Source organism: Anomaloglossus baeobatrachus, chromosome 3 (genome assembly GCF_048569485.1).
Source record: "Anomaloglossus baeobatrachus isolate aAnoBae1 chromosome 3, aAnoBae1.hap1, whole genome shotgun sequence".
NCBI classification, from domain to species: domain Eukaryota; kingdom Metazoa; phylum Chordata; class Amphibia; order Anura; family Aromobatidae; genus Anomaloglossus; species Anomaloglossus baeobatrachus.
Window position 1 is genome coordinate 215,335,666 of NC_134355.1, and position 18,744 is coordinate 215,354,409.

At 41.3% G+C, this 18,744-nt stretch overlaps 1 protein-coding gene across 7 annotated transcripts in view; it reads left to right on the top strand.

The window, feature by feature from the left end:
- Window positions 1-18,744, top strand: part of AFDN (afadin, adherens junction formation factor) — a 1,370,646-nt gene that overhangs the window by 498,474 nt on the left and 853,428 nt on the right. For all 7 annotated transcript variants that reach the window (XM_075339717.1, XM_075339721.1, XM_075339720.1 and 4 more), the window contains exon 14: window positions 11,724-11,785. In XM_075339717.1, the coding sequence (XP_075195832.1) occupies window positions 11,724-11,785 (62 nt within the window). The remainder of the gene's footprint in view (window positions 1-11,723; window positions 11,786-18,744) is intronic.

Genomic DNA, 18,744 nt, shown 5'->3' on the forward strand with positions numbered 1-18,744 from the left:
GATGATGTCATCCAAATATGCGGAGGCATACAGTTGATGGGGTTCTAACACTATGTCCATTAACCTCTGAAACGTGGCCGGAGCCCCATGTAAACCAAATGGCAAGACGACATAGTGATAGAGCCCCCCTGGCGTGACAAAAGCGGTCTTTTCTTTTGCCGCCTCTGTCAGCAGCACTTGCCAGTAACCTTTAGTGAGATCGAGAGTCGTGAAGTACTGGGCCCATCCCAGTCTCTCTATCAGCTCATCGACCCTGGGCATGGGATACATATCAAATTTCGAAACCTCATTTAACTTTCGGAAGTCATTACAGAATCTTAAAGAACAGTCTGGTTTCGGGATCAGCACAATGGGACTGGCCCATTCGCTCGTGGACTTTTCAATAACCCCCAGTTGGTGCATCTTTTTTACCTCCTCCGCAATGGCTTTCCCTCGAGCCTCTGGTACCCGGTATGGCCTCAGGCGTACCTTTACTTGAGGCTCGGTGACAATATCATGGTGGATTACGGTTGTTCGGCCGGGTAGGTTTGAGAACACATCCGTATTCCGCTGCACTAACCTCCGAGACTCCAGTCTCTGCTGTTTTGAGAGAGAATTCCCTATCCTCACTCCTGATTCATCATCAGGGGACTCCTCCTTGGTTGTTGTCAAGGCACCTGAAGAGGTTAGGTCCAACATTACGTCAGTCACCATACATTCTCTGTCTTTCCACGCCTTTAGCAGGTTTACATGGTATATTTGCTCTGGTTTTCTTCTCCCTGGTTGATACACCTTATAGTTTACTTCCCCTACTTTCTCCCGGATCTCATAGGGACCTTGCCATGTGGCTAAGAACTTACTTTCTGCGGTAGGTATTAGAACTAAGACACGATCCCCCGGTTTAAAAGACCTGACGGAGGCCTTTCTGTTATACTGAGTACTTTGGGCCGCCTGAGCATCCAGCAAATGCTCTTTAACAATGGGCATTACTGCCGTGATACGATCCTGCATACCCATAATGTATTCAACCGTGCTTTTGTGAGGGGTGGGCTCCTGTTCCCAAGTTTCTTTAACAATATCCATCAGTCCCCGCGGATGCCTGCCATACAGTAACTCAAATGGCGAAAACCCGGTGGAAGATTGTGGGACCTCACGGATAGCGAACATTAAATAGGGCAATAACATGTCCCAATCTTTCCCCTCTTTGGAGACCACCTTTTTCAACATAGCCTTCAGAGTTTTATTGAAACGTTCCACTAGACCATCGGTCTGGGGATGGTAAACTGACGTGCGTAGCTGCTTGATCTGAAGGAGTTTGCACAGTTCCTTCGTAATTTTGGACATAAAGGGAGTGCCCTGATCGGTCAGGATTTCTTTGGGTAACTACACGCGACAGAACATAGCAAACAACTCCCGAGCAATAAGCTTCGCCGAGGTGTGACGCAGTGGAATGGCCTCCGGATAACGCGTCGCGTAATCCATCACTACCAGGATGTGCTGGTGACCACGGGTGGATTTTACAATGGGTCCGATCAGATCCATAGCAATTCGCTCAAAAGGCACCTCTATAATGGGTAAAAGTATCAAAGGACTACGGAAACGGTGCGTGGGTGCGGTCAACTGACAAACTGGGCAGGACTCACAGAACCTCTTAATTTCTGCGCTGACCCCTGGCCAGTAAAACCGCTGAAACATGCGTTCCCGCGTTTTCTCTTCACCTAGGTGCCCACTCATCAGGTGGTTATGGGCCAATTCCAAAGCCTGACGGCGGTACGGCTGAGGGACCACCAACTGTTCCACTATTTCCCCCCGGATTTTATCAACCCGATAGAGCAACTCTCGCTTTAGAGCCATGTAAGGAGTTTCCAGCTTGGCACCAGGCCGCTGGGGAACCCCATCAATTACTTGTACATTTCCACGTCCTGGAGCCAATGTGGGGTCCCGGAGCTGTGCTGTTACAAAATTATCTGGAGACACGTTCAACTCTGGGATTGCCTCGGGTGGCTCAACCTCTCCTGCCATTACCTCTAGGGGGAACCTAGCAGGGTTACACTCTGTTCCTATACTGGTGACCCCTACAGCAGGTATCCCTGAGTCGGGATCGTCCGGCTCAGGGCCTGGTTCAATCATACACCTCGGAGGGCTAGGTCGCCTCCCACATAATGTCCAGAACAGGGGCAAGTCTCTTCCCAAAATAACATCATATGGAAGACTTCTCATCACCCCCACTTCATGTTGAACCTCTCCACATGAGGTAGCAATAGTGACCCTTTCCATAGGGTATTCACGTAGGTCTCCATGTATACAAAGTACCCCTACGTTATGTCCCGTGGGGTTTTCCCCGGAGACCAAGGAGGCATGTACAAGAGTCACAACACTTCCTGAGTCCAACAAAGCCTCTGCTGTATAGCCATTAACACGTACTTTGCAGAGATGGGGCTCCTCCCCCATAGTAACAGTGCTTACGGCACAAACAGTATGGGCATACATTGATTCCCGGCGAGCGTACCGGCAGTCCATGGGTTCTGATGTGAGTGGGCACTGTGCCATCATATGCCCCAGCTGATGGCACCGCCAGCACATAACAGCAGAGGTGTCCCTGTTTCGGATGTCCAACTTTGGGGAACCGGGACTCCGGCTAACCTTAGTCTGTGGTTTACTCTCTGCCAGGGCTGAAGACGGGGCAGCACCCGAGGAGGGACGGGAATCTTTCACCAACTGTGAAGGGGGCGTATCCCTACGGAGTGCCCGCCGTGAGGCAGAGTCCCGGACCAACTCCTGGGTAGCTGTGTAGCGTTCCACCAAATTCATTAGTTGGTCTAGGGTACCGGGATCCCCCTGGCCCACCCACCGTTGAATGGGGGCTGGCAAAGTCCGCACAAACCGTTCAATCACCACCCGCTCAATCATCTGTCCGGGGTTCAAGGTCTCCGGCTGGAGCCATTTTTTCACAAGGTCCAGTAAGACATGGGCCTGTGAGCGTGCAGGTTTTCCCTCCACAAAGGACCACTGATTCACTCGTTGGGCCCGGAGATAAGTGTTAACCCCCATTCGTGCAAGGATCTCACCTTTCAGTGTGCCGTAGTCCTTGGCATCCTCCGTACTGAGATCCAGGTAGGCTTTTTGGGGTTCACCTACCAAGAATGGGGCCACAACATCAGTCCAACGGTTGATAGACAATTTCTCTCGCTCAGCGGTCCTCTAAAACACGGAAAGAAAAGCTTCCGGGTCGTCCTCTGCACTCATCTTCGTAAGTGCCGCCCTTACTCTGTCCTGAGCCGCAGGAGGGACTGGATGACCTGAAGTTACTGCTGGGAGTGCATCTCGCAGAGCCACAAGCTGCTGAGTCAGCAAGCTGTGTGTCTCCTGTTGCTGAATTAACGCCCGCTGCAGCTGGACATTGGTTTGTTGCTGCTGAGCATTAGCCTGTTGCTGTTGTGCACTGGTTTGTGCAAAAGCCTGCTGTAGTTGAGCACTAGACTGGGCCAGCTGCTTTACAAGATCCTCCATGGTGGCTGCTGAGTTAAACTGTAACTTTGCAGGCTTGATTATAAACATGTGAAAACTAAGTTGTTACCCCTAGCAACCAGGCTGCAATGCCCACAAGCTTCGTGGACCCGCCGATCCACCGCAAACAGTAAAAAAAAATTTTTTAAGTCTTGTTACCTTAGGACCCCGTTAACCGCAGGGGTCTTGTTAAGGTTCTCCTAGGCTCACACTCTTGGCCTGTGTTCACTCCACACAGAGCCAGCTCAGCTCACACAGCATGTGGTAGCTTCATCAAGCCTGGCTCTCAACTGAGACACACCCTGATGTGCTCTGCCAGATTTAAACTAAAATGCAAGACATGAGGATTGCTACAAAACCTGGACTGGGAGCAGGGATCTGTCTCCCTGTTACCCTTTGTGCTATAGCCCATGTAATAGCTATAGCAAACTCAGAGGGTTTCCAGACACATTCCGGGGGACACATAGCGGTCTTCAAATATTACCCCTGTCACTGCCCCACTATATATATATATATATATATACTAGCTGTACTACCCGGGTTAATAACTGCTGTTAACAAAATGAATTGTATTAACAAAAATGTATTCTGCACACAAAAACACAAAACAAATAGATAGAAATGTAATTATAATGTCTGTCTCTCTCTTTCCCTGTCTGTCTCTGACTGTCTATTTCTCCATCTGTCTCAATCTCTTTCCCTGTCTGTCTCTTTCCCCGTGTCTGTTTCTTTGTCTCTCTTACCCTGTCTGTCTCTTTGTCTGTCTCTTACCCTGTCTGTCTGTTTCCCTGTGTCTGTCTCTGTCTCTTTGTCTGTGTCTGTGTCTCAACCTGTCTCTTTCCCTCTCTTTCCCTGTCAGTCTGTCTTTTTGTCTGTGTCTGTCTCTTTGTGTCTGTCTCTTACCTTGTCTTTGTCTGTTTCTTTCCCTGTCTGTCTGTCTCTTTCCCTGGCTGCATTGTGACATGCCAACATTCCATATAAGGGCATGGCTGCGCATTCTTCTGAAGTTCTGGCTGCACTGTGGCTCCCAGCTCCATTCGCTTTAATGGCAGGTTTCTTGGCGAATAACTGTAAAGAGCGGGGTTAAAATTTCCCTTAAAAACATAGCTTATGACGCTCTTGGGGTCCAGAAGTGTGAGTGTGCAAGATTTTGTGGCTGTAGCTGCGATGGTACGGATGCCAATCCCGGACATACACACACACACACACACACACACACACACACACACACACACACACACACACACACACACACACATACATATACACACACACACACACACACACACACACACATTCAGCTTTATATATTAGATATATACAAGATATATATGTAATCTACTGTATATTACATAGTGTATTACATATTTACAATTTATTGCAGTTTTGTGTGGTCTAAAGTTGTATTACAATAAATTTATTTTATGTTCTATCTAAATATCTTGATTACTGTATCATAAAAATGATGAAAAGTCTGATGTTCACATTGTACTACAATACATTTTTCACTTAACTATAAGCAATATATGTGGGAGTCGGCGTCTTGGAGTCGGAGTCGGTGCAAGGGAAATTGAGAAGTCGGAGTCGAAGGTTTGGCTTACCGACTCCACAGCCCTGCCAAGTAGAACCAGCACTGAGATTATATGTAATATTAAAAATTTTAATTTATTGTATCATTCCATAAAAAATATAGAACACTGAGGCTGAATCCATTGATTCACCGTCTGTGTTTTATATCTTTTTACGGAATGATAAAATAAATTAAGATTTTTGATATTGCATATAATCTCAGTGCTGTTTCTCCTTGGATGCTGTACAACAGATTGTATGGTGCATTTTCTCCTATTACCCTTGTGAAAATGCACAGTTTGGGTCTAAAGTAACATTTTTATGTGGTTTTGAGCAGTGTGAGATGCTGTTTTTAGAATGGTGTCACTTCAAATGGGATGTAGTCCCTAAAAAAATGAATTTGTAAATTTTGGTTGGAAAATGAGAGATTGCTGATAAACTTTGAACCCTTCTAACTTCCTAACAAAATATTGTTTTAAAAATTGCGCTGATGTAAGGTAGACATGTGCGAAATGTTATTTATAAACTATTTTGTGTGACGTAACTCTTGGATGTAATGGCATCAAACTTTAAAGCTTGGAAATTTTCACAATTTTTGTTATTTTAACAAATAAATGTAAATAATATCTTAACTTGTACCACTCTCATGAAGTACAATATGTCATGAAAAAACTGTTTCATAATCACTGGGTTCCGGTGAAGTTTTCCAGAGTTATAACCTGTCAAAGTGACACTGGTCAAGAATTGCAAAAAAAAGTGTCCTGGTCAGGAAGGTGAATACCATGCTCTGAGGTAAATGGGTTAAAAAGAAAGCCCAGACACTCTGTTACCTTCTAAATGCTGTAGTCACTATTGACAGCAGCATCTAAGGGGTTAAATGGCCATGGATAAGGCAAAAAAGATTTGTATCTGGCATTTGCAAAAAAAATCACACCTTTATTGAATCTGTTTAAAATTTGATAAAATCAAACATAAGCCAGTTGTAGACGTCCGTGTTTCAGGTACGTGTGACATCCGTTTTTAACACTGATGCCATACATACCCATGTTGTTCTATGCTGTTACTCACAAAGCTGTGTTTTCACCCAGATTGTGTGATCCCTCATGATCCCATTCGCACACACTGAGACATGTCCGTTTTTTCTCCGGCAGCACAGGTGTCACATGGATCGCACACTCATGTGACCCGTGTGACATCAGTGTGACGCATACCGGAGAAAACATTGGTCTTTGAAATAATTTTTTTTTCTATATTCACCTGTATCCAGCACTGTTTTCTCACCTGTCACCAGTGGTGCTGTCCCCATGATGCTTTGCCTTTTCAGCTCCTCAGTGCAGTGAATAATCAATTAATATAATGAGCGGCGGTCAGAAGTGGGAGGCAGCAGAGCCAAAGAAAATAGGGCTGAATACAGGTGAATATAGAAAATCTTTTTATTTCAAATGCCTGTGTTTTCTCTGGTACGTGTCACACGTATGCAAACACAGATGTCATACGTGTGACACGTGTATGACCATAACCATGCGTGTGGCTTGTACCTGATTAAACACGGACATCTGAAACCAGCCATAGACCGTATAGACAGACCAGTCTACATGTTTCGGGCAAAGTCCTTAGTCTTTTTTGCCTTATCCTTGGATCCAGGAATGAGCCTGTAATTCTGAGCACCGCAGCTGCATTATACTGCGCAATCAGTCGGAGCTGTGTGAACTTCACTTGTTGAAAAGTTAAATGCCCATGGTCATGGTTTGTGTCAACAGTCACCAATCCTAACTAATACAGCTGACAGTGCCTTCTTTTTCACCTGAGGGGGAATGCTATTCTCTTTCATCATAGGTCAGTATATATATAGTAGAAGTCACTATATGGTTAAAATATTTAGGAAAAAAAAGTGTATCATTTCCTTTATACTTCACAAATACTTTGTATTAGTATATCACATAAAATCCATTTAAGTATGTTGGTGTTATGTATATAAATATGGAAAAGTTCACAGGGTATTAATACTTTCTAAAGGTACTATGTATAGTGCAGTTTCCCCAAAATTCTTTTTTAAAAAAAAAATAAAATTTAAAGCCAAAGCTTGCCCTTTGTATTTTATCTTTTGTATTTTATATTGGTATTTCAATTGGTTTTAGGTGTATGTTTTGTGTACATTCAATAAAACTGTGTTTTTGTTTTTTTTATATTCATTATCCTTGCGGTGTGCTCACGTTTTGCTGGTTTGCAAAATTATTGGAGATGTTGAGATAAGGAAAAAATGGTATTTAAACTGATCCTTATGGAGTTTATAATTTTTACTGATACTATTCTTTACAGCTAAATATCCAAGATGTGGATACCCATCTTTACTGAAGTCATAGAGCTAGCTGACTGTAGAATGTAAAACTTTACCTCCATACCTTCTACCTTTCAGAGTATAAAGGAGGATAAACTGCAGTGTCAGTGCCTCAGGAAGTTTTGGCCACACCCAGTTACTTTTTTTTTCTACCCTGGCAGGAGGGAGGCGATAACAGAGGTGCATGGTGGTAGTGAAGCACCTTCGGCAGAACACACGGGACAGCAGGGCATACACCCAAATCCAGAACTATTCATTCATTCATTTATTCATAGCACTCTTAACACTTTCACTTTTAATCAAGGGTCTTGCTGTTTTGCATGTTTGAAGGGAACCTGTCAGGTCCCTTGTGCTATCCAAGTCAGCTGCATTCACATTTGCATGTCAGAATTCCCTTCCTAACATCATTCTCTTAAATGTGTAAAAAAGTGTTTATTACTTTCTTTTTTCATATGCAAATTAGGGCCTTGCTTTAGTCGAAGGGGCGTTGTTTCTCTAGACTAGTCTACTTTCTTTCCATGTTATCACACCCCTGTGGGCATGATAACTTGATTTCTATCAGCCAGCATCACGGGCTTCAGAGAGGTGCTCTGTAAATGATTGGATGAACAGCTTCTGATCATGCTCAGTGCACCTCTGTGAAGCCGGGATGCGTACACCTAGCTTTTGAGGTACACTGACGCTGCTGGAATGAGCCACGTGCACACTTAAGAATTCCAGCAGTATTCTTATGCCCGCAGGGTTATGATAACATGGAAAGAGACTTGTCTAGGGAAACGACGCCCATTCTACTAGTCAAGAGCCTAATTTGCATACGAAAAACAAATGTAATAAATGTTTTTTTTAAATTACAAATTGATTTTAGATAAGGATGTTATACAGGGCTGGTCGGGAAGAGAATTATGACGTTCAAATGTCAATGCTGCTGGCTTAGATGGCATAAGGGACCTGACAGGTTCCCTGTTAAGGCTCACATTCACACGTAGTAGGAATGCTGCATTTTTTTTTTCTAATGCTTTTTTTTCTGCTGTTGTCTAAACCCAGTAAGGGGGAAAAGTCATAAAAAAATCTACGAAAATGCAATATGCAAAGAAGATTATTTTGCATAGTGTGGTGCAGATACCGGCTTTTATTATTTATGCTACATCTTAAGCACAACATTACACTATGTGCCAAAGTCCTAAAAGGCTGGTTGTTGCTACCTACCTGCCTGTTGTGCCCGGCGCTGTTGTTCGCTGGCACACAGCGATTTGGCTGCTTCCACTAACATCGAGTCAATAGGAAGGCGGCTTCTCATCTACTCTGTAGACTGGGCAAACAGCCGATGCCATTCTGATTGACAGCCAGTTAGGCAGCAGGGAGCCGATTGTCAATCAGCATGATGTCTGGTGTCCCGCCCAATCTACAGAGCAGAAAAGAAGCCTCCACTCTGTTGACAACGGCACTGCATTTCCGGCAGGAGCGGTCTATGACTGCTGTATGTCGGTGAAGAACGCCGCCTCACACAACAGGCAGGTAGGCCGCAATTACCTGCCTGTTGGTGCTTAGGCACATTTTTTTTTTATTTAAGGTCCAGGATATACTCTTTAAATGTTAGTCACCATTGACCATGCCATTTAGAGACTTAAAGCGAACAAACAATCAGGATTTTTATATGTAAAGTAAAGCCAATCCTATGCTGCCGCTTGGATGCTGAATGTAAGCATACCTTTTGTTCTGAAATTGGATGTTCTATTTCAGAAATACAGTATGTGCAAGTGAACTGACAGCAATGCACTGCTATTTGAGTGAAAAGTGCAACAGGAAGGGAATATGTGGGTCAGGTTTTGCTATCTATTCCCACCCGTCTGCTTGCCTGGCCTTGGTAGATGTTAGACTGTACGGACTGTACGGGCTGCACTTCTAACACGCCCCTATCATGTGACTGAAATTACTCATACTTCGAAGTAGCCCATACAGTCTAGCATCTACCAAAGCCAGGGGAGCAGACAGGGGCTGGAATAGATAGCAAAACTTGACCCACCTATATTAGCTGCTATCAATCAAACAGCAGTACATTTCTGTAAATTTACTTTCACATATTTCTGAAAAAAACACATCCAATCTCAGGACAGAAGGTATACTTACATTTAGCATCCTAGAGCCAGTGTAACACTGACTTTACTTTATATATGAAAATCCTGATGGTTGGTTTTCTTTAAAGGGAACCAATCAAAAGGATTTTCATATATAAGCTAAAGCCAGTGCTATACTAGCACTATCAGGCTGATTCTCTACATACCTTTAGTGGTCAGCTAGGATGTTTTGGTTTTGAAATCCAAAAAAGTAAAGTTTATAAAATTAGCTGTTTATTGACTGACAGCAGAAAAGGATCAGATAATATATTCATAGTTATCCCCTCCGTCTGTTAGAATTGGCAGAAGTATTATACAAACAATTCACTTTGTCTCATGCAGGACCTGTGTGAGGTCATATCCATGTGACCAGAAGGGACGGGGCCTCAGCCAACAAAACTGGCTACCAGGTCACATGGGTATGACGTCACACAGGTCCTGCAAGACACACAGTGAATTGTTTGTATAATACTTATGCTAATTCTAACAGGGGGAGGGGATAACTATGAATTACCCCCCACCCCCACCAGATATTATGTGATCCTCAGCTGCTGTCACTCAAGAAGCAGTTAATTTTATAAACTTTTGGATTTCAAACCCTATACATCCGAGCTGACCCCTAAAGGTATGTAGAGAATCAGCCTGATAGTGCCAGCATAGCACTGTCTTTAGCTTATATATTAAATCCTGGAGATTTGGTTCCCTTTAAACTGCAGCCACTGGAACCGTTATTATCTTAAGTTGCAGGCAGTTGACGCTTGCTATATATGGAGCTGGCTAGTTTCTTTGTGGTTTCAATGTGTTTCAGCTACAATGATTGCAGTCCACGGCTAGGAAATCGAATCTAACTAGCTGGCAGTAGATTTCTAATTCTGTCCTACAGATGTAAAGAAGCTATCATGTGGTGGCAGCGCTTTTAAACTTGGAATACAGTTTGTCATTAAAATTCCTAAAAAATGCATATCTGTATGGATAGATACCAGCACAATTAACCCTATACAACTTAGTTTGCAGCTAGATTATGATACCTTCACTTTGCCTGGAATTGGAATTAAAGCATATAATAAATTTATATAAAAATCTGCGCTAATGTGAAATTATTATTAGACCAAGGTTTTTTTTTATCTCTAATTTTCTTATAAAGAATAACAATATAACAGATAAAATTTCAAAACAACCATTCAAAATCAGTACACACAAATAAGTACACAAAAATCTGTATGATATATACTTCAGATATATTAGCTGCAGTATAAAATATAAGATGAGCCCCAGCCGGTGGCTACCATCTTTAGTCCAATTTAGAATGATATATATTTATTATGTTAGTCACTGGTAGTTAGCTATTGCCCAGATTATATATTAATATACAGCTCGCATAGTGCGAGTGCGGGGAGATTTCACACACCAGGGTGAGTACGTTGTCGGCAAAATACTATGATGTGTGGAGTATCCATACAGTGGGGACAACCACAGAAGGCTGTATATTAATATATTACCTGGGCAATAGCTAACCACCAGTGACTATCATAAAAAATATACATCATTCTATTTATTCAACAGTACTGTATAATAATAATAATAATAATAATATTTTTTTCATTTATATAGCAGTATTAATTCCACAGTGCTTTACATACATTGGAGTATGTAATACTGTCCCCATTGAGACTCACAATCTAAGTTCCCTATCAGTATGTCTTTGGAGTGTGGGAGGAAACTCATGCAAAAACAAGGAGAACATACATACTCCTTGCAGATGTTGTCCTTGGTAAAAATTGAACTCAGGACCATCTCCACCACACAGGACAAGTTTGCATCTGTTATATATCTCTATATATATATATATATATATATATATATATATATATATATATATGTGTATGTGTACTTATTTTTGTGTACTAATTTTGAATGATTGTTTTGAAATTTTTATCTGTTATATTATTATTCGTTATAAGAAAATTAGAACTAAAAAAAACCCTTGTCAGTCTAATAATAATAGCTTCAGTTTAGCACAAATTTTTATATATATATATATTTATTATATGCTTTTAACTCTCATTATTTTTCCTACTGTGCTTTGAAAAGAATTGCTGAAGTCCATGCAAGTTATAAACATATAGCATTATGCCACTGTTCAACACTTGTTGATTTTTTATTTTTTTTTCCCCTAACAAGCTTTTCTAACTTTCCACACTTTTCTTGTTATGCAGAACACAGGAGTCACATGGATCAGATCATGTATTGCCCGCAAGCATTGAGTTTAGAGAAAATTGTAAGTATTAATTTAATTGAACTACATTTTTGCTATTTTAGTCAATTTGTTTTTGTGTCATCTGTTAATGTATAATAGCCATCTTCTGCACACATTTGCACAAATCATAATTCTTAATGATTGAGAGCAAAATAAAACACATTAAATGGAATCATTCACCAGGTTATTGCTACCCCAGCATCAGGATTTAGGTGCAAAGACCCCAATTCCAGCTATGTATCATGAACTGGGTTGCTTGCTGCAGTATTATCTGCTGAAGGTCTACCAGTTCTCTGAATGCTGAGCTGTGTATAACCCTCTCCACACCAATGAATGAATGAATATGGAGGACTACATGGTGGCAGGTTTACTAGCCCCCTCATGAAAACCTGCTGATAAAATCACTTCTAATAAAATTACAAGAAAATCAGTACACACGTGCTCACAATTATTGGTACCCCTTGTGTAATAAAAGACAAACCCACAATGGTCCCAGAAATAACTTGAATCTGACAAAACTAATAATAAATCTATGAACAAATGAAAGTCAGACATTGCTTTTTTGCTTCCACAGAATTTTTAAACAAATAAAACTCATGAAATAGGACAGAAATGATGGTGCCCTTAACTTAATATTTTGTTGTACAAGCTTTTGAGGTATTCACTGCAATCAAACAATTCTTGTAACGGTCAAGAGACTCCTGCACCTCTTGACAGGTATTTTGGCCCACTCCTCAAGAGCATACTGCTCCAGTTGTCTCGTGTTTGAAGGCTGCCTTTTCCAGATGGCATGTTACAGCTCTTTCCAAAGATACTCAATAGGATTTAGGTCAGGGCTAATAGAAGGCCACTTCAGAATAGTCCAATGTTTTCCTCGTAGCCATTCTTGGGTGTTTTTAGCTGTGTGTTTTGGGTCATTATCCTGTTGCAAGACCCATGACTTATGACTGAGACCAAAGTTTCTGACACTGGGCAGCACATTTCTCTCTGGAATCCCTTGATAATGTTGAGATTTCATTGTACTCTGTACAGATTCAAGACACCCTGTGCCAGATGCAGCAAAACAGCCTTAGAACATAACAGAGCTTCCTGCATGTTTCACAGTAGGGACAGTATTCTTTTCTTGACATGCTTAATTTTTCCGTTTGTAAACATAAAGCTGATGTGCCTTGCCAAAAAGTTCAATTTTTGTATCATCTGTCCATAGGACATTCTCCCAGAAGCCTTGTGGCTTGTCAACATGTAGTGTAGCAAATTCCAGTCTGGCTTTGATTTTTTCAGCAATGGTATCCTCCTTGGTCATCTCCTATGAAGTCCACTTTGGCTCAAAGAACGATGGATGGTGCTATCTGACACTGATGTTCCTTGAGCTTGAAGTTTACATTTAATCTCTTTTGATGTTTTTCTGGGCTCTTTTGTTACCATTCGTATTATCTGTCTATTTGATTTGTCATCAATTTTCTTTCTGCGGCCACGTCCAGGGAGGTTGGCTACAGTTCCATGTATCTTAAATTTCTTAATACGATGTGCAACTGTTGTCACAGGAATATCAAGCTGTTTGGAGAGTCTCCTATAACCTTTACCTTTAAAATGCTTCTCTATAATTTTCTTTCTAATTTCCTGAGACAACTCTTTCCTTTGCTTCCTCTTGTCCATGTTGAGTGTAGTACACATCATGTCACCAAACAGCACAGTGAGTATCTGTAGCCCTATGTACAGGCCCAATGACTGATTACAAGATTGTAGATACATGTGATGCTAATTAGTGGACACAACTTGATTTAAAATGTCCCTTTTGTCACATTATTTTCAGAAGTACCATCATTTCCGCCAGGCCTATTTCATGAGGTTTTTTTTTCTTTTTAAATTATGTGGAAACATGGTTGAAAAGAAATGTATGACTTTCATTTGTTCGTTTTCCTGGATTTTTTATTTATTACTTTTGTCAAATTCAAGTTAATTCTGTGACCATTGTTGGTTTTTATTTCATTAAAGGAGGGATAACAACAATTTTGAGCACGTGTGTAAGTAATACAAAACTGGAATCAGGGTCTCTGCAACTATTTAGGTTGCAAAAACCTGGTGGTCACTTGAGTTCGTTATTACAACTATTAGGGTGTGTGCCGACGAGTAGGGTTTGCAGCGTTTTTAATGTAGCATGTTTTCGCTGCGTCCAAAATGCTGCGTTGTACAGTACAAGCATAGTGGATGGGATTTCTAGAAATCCCGTGCCCACTGTGCTTGTTTTTTCCGCAGCAAACACTGACCTGCGGTGTGGCTTTCGCAGCATGTCAATTGTTTGCTGCGTATTCAAATGTGTCCGTCAAAGGGAGAACACAAGCGAGAGACCGTAGCGCACTGAACCCTGATCGTGGGTACGAGCAGCTGCGTTCTCCTGCGGATGAGACTCTCGGCCCCATAGGTCAGGATACGCTGACATTGCTCTACCTGTGGACTACATCTGGCAAAGGATTTTTTATAATAAAGATGGAGTCTCTAAATGTTTTTTTTTTGTTTGATTTCTAATAATTTTTTTTTTATATGTGTTGTGTTTTTCATTTTACTGTTTACTAGAAATTCATGGAGGCCATGTCTAATTTGGTGTCACAGTATGAATTTCGGGCTTAGTACCAGCTGAGAATACAAAGCTGGTATTATCCCCTTTATTACCCAGCATGCCACTGCGATTAAGGCCACAGGACGAGCCGGCTAAAGCGTCTGAAAATGGCGCTAAGAAACAATGCGCCATTTCCAGGGGCGGCTGTGGAGAATCCCAGCCCCCAGCTGGCAGTTTTTGTGATTTTTTTCTTTAAAGGTATATTTTTGAGTAAAATGTTGTTTTATTCTTTAAACTACTATTTTCAGAAAATAAATAATTCTGATTCTAATTTTGACCATTTCTGATTTTCAGAAAATAAATACAAATGTTTTTGCTTGGAAATTCGGAGACATGGTGTCAGTAGCTTATAGAATAAAAGAACAATTTTCATTGTACTGAAAAATATACCTATGGAGAGAAAACCGAAAATTTGGAACAGGTCTCTTAATTTTTGCCAGAGCTGCCACCTCCAACTGCCTGGCTTTACTTTGGATGGCAATCAAAATACAGGGAAGCCCATTTAATTATTTTTTTTTATTTAAAAAAAAATAATAAAAAAAAAAAGTGGGCTCCCGCCATATTTTGATCGCCTGTAAGGTAAAACTAGGAAGCTAGGTGCTGGGAATGTCAGCATCATAAGGCCCAAGCGTTCTGGGCCCCCCACGGTAAAAAACGCAGACGCTCCTGGAAATGGCGCATTGGTTTTTGGCACCATTTCCAGGCACTTTACTCGGCTCGGCCAGCGGCCCTGATGGCGGTGGCACGCCGAGTAATAAAAGGGGTTAATATTAGTTTTGTATTCTCAGATTGTACTAAACCCAAAATTCATGGTGTCACACCAAATTAGATATACCCACCATGAATTTCTAGTAAACAAATAAAAAAACACAACACATTCAATTTATTTATTAGAAATCAAACACAAAAAACCTTTAGATTCTGCATCTTTATTATAAAAAAATCCTTAGTCCGACGTAGTCTGTCCATAGGTAGAGTAATTTCTGCTCTGCTTCATTGCTCTGTGAAGACAGGTGTCTCTTACAGAGCAAGAAGCAGAGAGCCATATCAGCTGTGCTTCATCGCTCTGTACAGCGCAAGAAGCAGGCTGATGGTGAGGGTATGAATCTACTTGCGTCTCGCATTGCATCACCCCACACAACCTGATGGTCTTCAGACAGGGGCGGGTTAGCTGCATGGAAATGCATGCAGCCGACCCGCTCCTGTCGGGAAAGTGTGCGCCGTGGAGGGTGATGCAATGCGAGACTTGCACAGTGACAGTCAAAGTTCAATCGAGTCCATGGCAGCCAATGACGAATATTTACCTTTTTAAAGTGGACTTTTGTTAAGGTGTATTCTTAACGGGTTCATACAATTTAAAAAATAGCATCTTTTGAGCGTTTCGCTTTCTAGTCTACTGTAGGAGTCTGCACACATGAACCATATGAAAGCTTACTGCAATGTTGAAAAAATTGAAAAATTATGTTATTGTACTAGATTCATTAATAGCGGACAGTGTTTCTGTAAAACGAGCAGTATATAAATGTTGTCTTAATTTCCATTAACCCCTTCACGCCCGGACGATTTTGTGCCTTCCTTTTTCCGAGATCTGTAACTCTTTGACTGAAAAATAAAATCTAGTCATGTGATGGCTCGTTTTTTGCGGAACGAGCTATACTTTTGAATTAAACCATGAGTTTTGCCATACAGTGTACTGGAAAACAGCAAATTCCAAATGTGAAAAAAATTGCAAAAAAAAAGTGGGATTGCACTTTTGTTTTTGAGATTTTATTCACCGTCTACACTATATGGTAAAACTGATGTCAGTGTGATGCCTGAGGTCAGTGCGAGTTCATAGGCACCAAACAAAATTGGTTTACTTTTATCTAAGTGGTAAAAAAAAAACAAAACAGAAGTATGAAAAAAAAAAAAAGGCGTAAGTTTTGTGCTATTTTTTGCGACACATCGCGTTCTCATTTTTCAGGACCTATGGCTCAGTGACGGCTTATTTTTTGGGACTCTGACGTTTTTAACTGTAGCATTTTTGCGCCGATGCTACGTTTTTGATCGCCTGTTTTTGCATTTTGCACAAAATTTGCGGCGACCAAAAAATGTAATTTTGGCGTTTGGATTTTTTGCAGCTACACCTTTTGCTGATAAGGTTAATTGATTTATATTTTGATCGGACATTTCTGAACATGGCAATACCAAATGTGTTTATTTTTTTATTTTTTTAACCCTTTAATTTTCAGTGGGGCGAATGAGGGATGATTTAAACTTTAAGATTTTTTTTTTAATTTTTCAAAACTTTTTTAAAAGCTTTTTATTTTACCAGTCCCCCTAGGGGACTATAAGGATCAGCAGTCTGATCACTCATTCATTTCTCCTGATCAGAGTAGCACCGCTCAGACTGGGAGAAATGCTCATCTCTTGAAACCTGCAGTACTCTGCTGCTGGTTAACCCCTTCACGACCTTGGACGGATCTATCCGTCATGGAGCGTGTCCCGTTAAGCCCCACCCCCTGCCGCGGGCGGTCGTCTCACACATCAGCTGTTTTCAACTTCGCTTCACTTCCACTCGCAACTTTTAACCCCTTAAATCTCGCTGCCAAAGTCTGGCAGCGAGATCTATATGTGTGCGGCTATGATTTTTACTTACCGCCGCCCCCACCGGAAGTCACGTGAGTGATCACGTGACTTTCTGTGGTTGCCATCGTAGCACAGGGTCATGTGATGACGCCTGCAGCCATGAGGTTTCACTTTCGTTTTCCCTCGGCCGGGAGCAGAGAGAAACAGGAAGTGACTGTATCTGCTGTTTACAGCTGTATAGCTGTGATCAGCAGATAGATAAGAGCGATCAGATTGCTGATCACTATAGCCCTCTAAAGGGACTAGTAAAATAAAAAAAAGTAAAAAAAAAAAGTTTTAAAAAATAAAAAACAAAAAACCTAAAAGTTTAAATCACCCCCCTTTCACACCATTGAAAATGAAAGGGTTAAAAAATAAATAAATATACATATATTTGGTATCGCCGCGTTCAGAAATGCCCGATCTATCAAAATATAAAATCAATTAATATGATTGGTAAACGGCGTAGTGGCAAAAAAATTCCAAACGCCAAAATTGTTTTTTTGTCGCCGCATGTTTTACGCAAAATGCAATAACAGGCGATCAAATTGTAGGATCTGCGCACAAATGGTACCATTAAAAATGTTCGCTCGAGACGCAAAAAATTAGCAGTCACTGAGCCTTAGATCCCAAAAAATGAGAACGCTACGTTTTTCGGAAAATGGCGCAAAACGTGCACCATTTTTATTGGACAAACTTGTGAATTTTTTTTAACCCCTTAGATACAAGTAAACCTATACATGTTTGATGTCTACAAACTCGCACCGACCTGAGGCATCACATAGATACATCAGTTTTACCATACAGTGGACACTGTGAATAAAACATCCCATAAACTATTGTGTGATCACACTTTTTTTGCAGTTTTTCCACACTTGGAATTTTTTTGCTGTTTTCCACTACACTATATGGTAAAACCTATGTTTTCATTTAAAAGTACAACTCGTCCCGCAAAAAACAAGCCCTCATTTGGCAAGATTGACAGAAAAGTAAAAAAGTAACGGTTCTCGGAAGAAAAGGAGCAAAAAACAAAAACTGAAAGTGCCCGGGTGCTGAAGGGGGTTAAAGGAACTTTGACATGTGTAACATGCCTATGTGCTACCATGACAACCATTGGATCCATATGATCACGTCACGTGACTTAGTGTGGCGGCCTGTGAGTATGAGATTACGCAATTGCCGTTAAAATGGCGCTGTCATATCTTGACAGCGCCATTTAAGAGGTTAACAGGTATGGGTGGATAGCGATTCCACTTGAACCTGCAATGCACATGTCAGCTGTACAAATCAGCTGACGTGCGCAAATTCCTGCCTTTAGCCCACAGCAGCTGGTAGGGATTAACACTGACCGCAGGGACATCATATTACTGCCCGCGGTCGTGAAGGGGTTAAACCATACACAATTGGGTGTCCACGGCTATGGACCCACCATATAAACTTAAAATCCATGTTACTACAACAAAATGCTAACCCTCAAGTCCTCTTACTTTTTTTGCAATTTACTCTGAATCTGCATCCTACAGCCTATATTATCTTGAGCCCTTTAACAAAGTCCATTTAATTCTGTCGCTGAGAGCCTTCATTTCCTAATGGGATACCAATTTTAAATTAACCTTTTAGTTGATGCACATCGTTTTTTTTAATTGACTCATCTGTCGGAATAGTAATTTCTAGACGGAAGCCTCTTCCTCGGCCTTATCCGCGGCTCTTATTTTAATTAGGCTGGCCTAACATTTTACACTTTATTCGCTGGTCT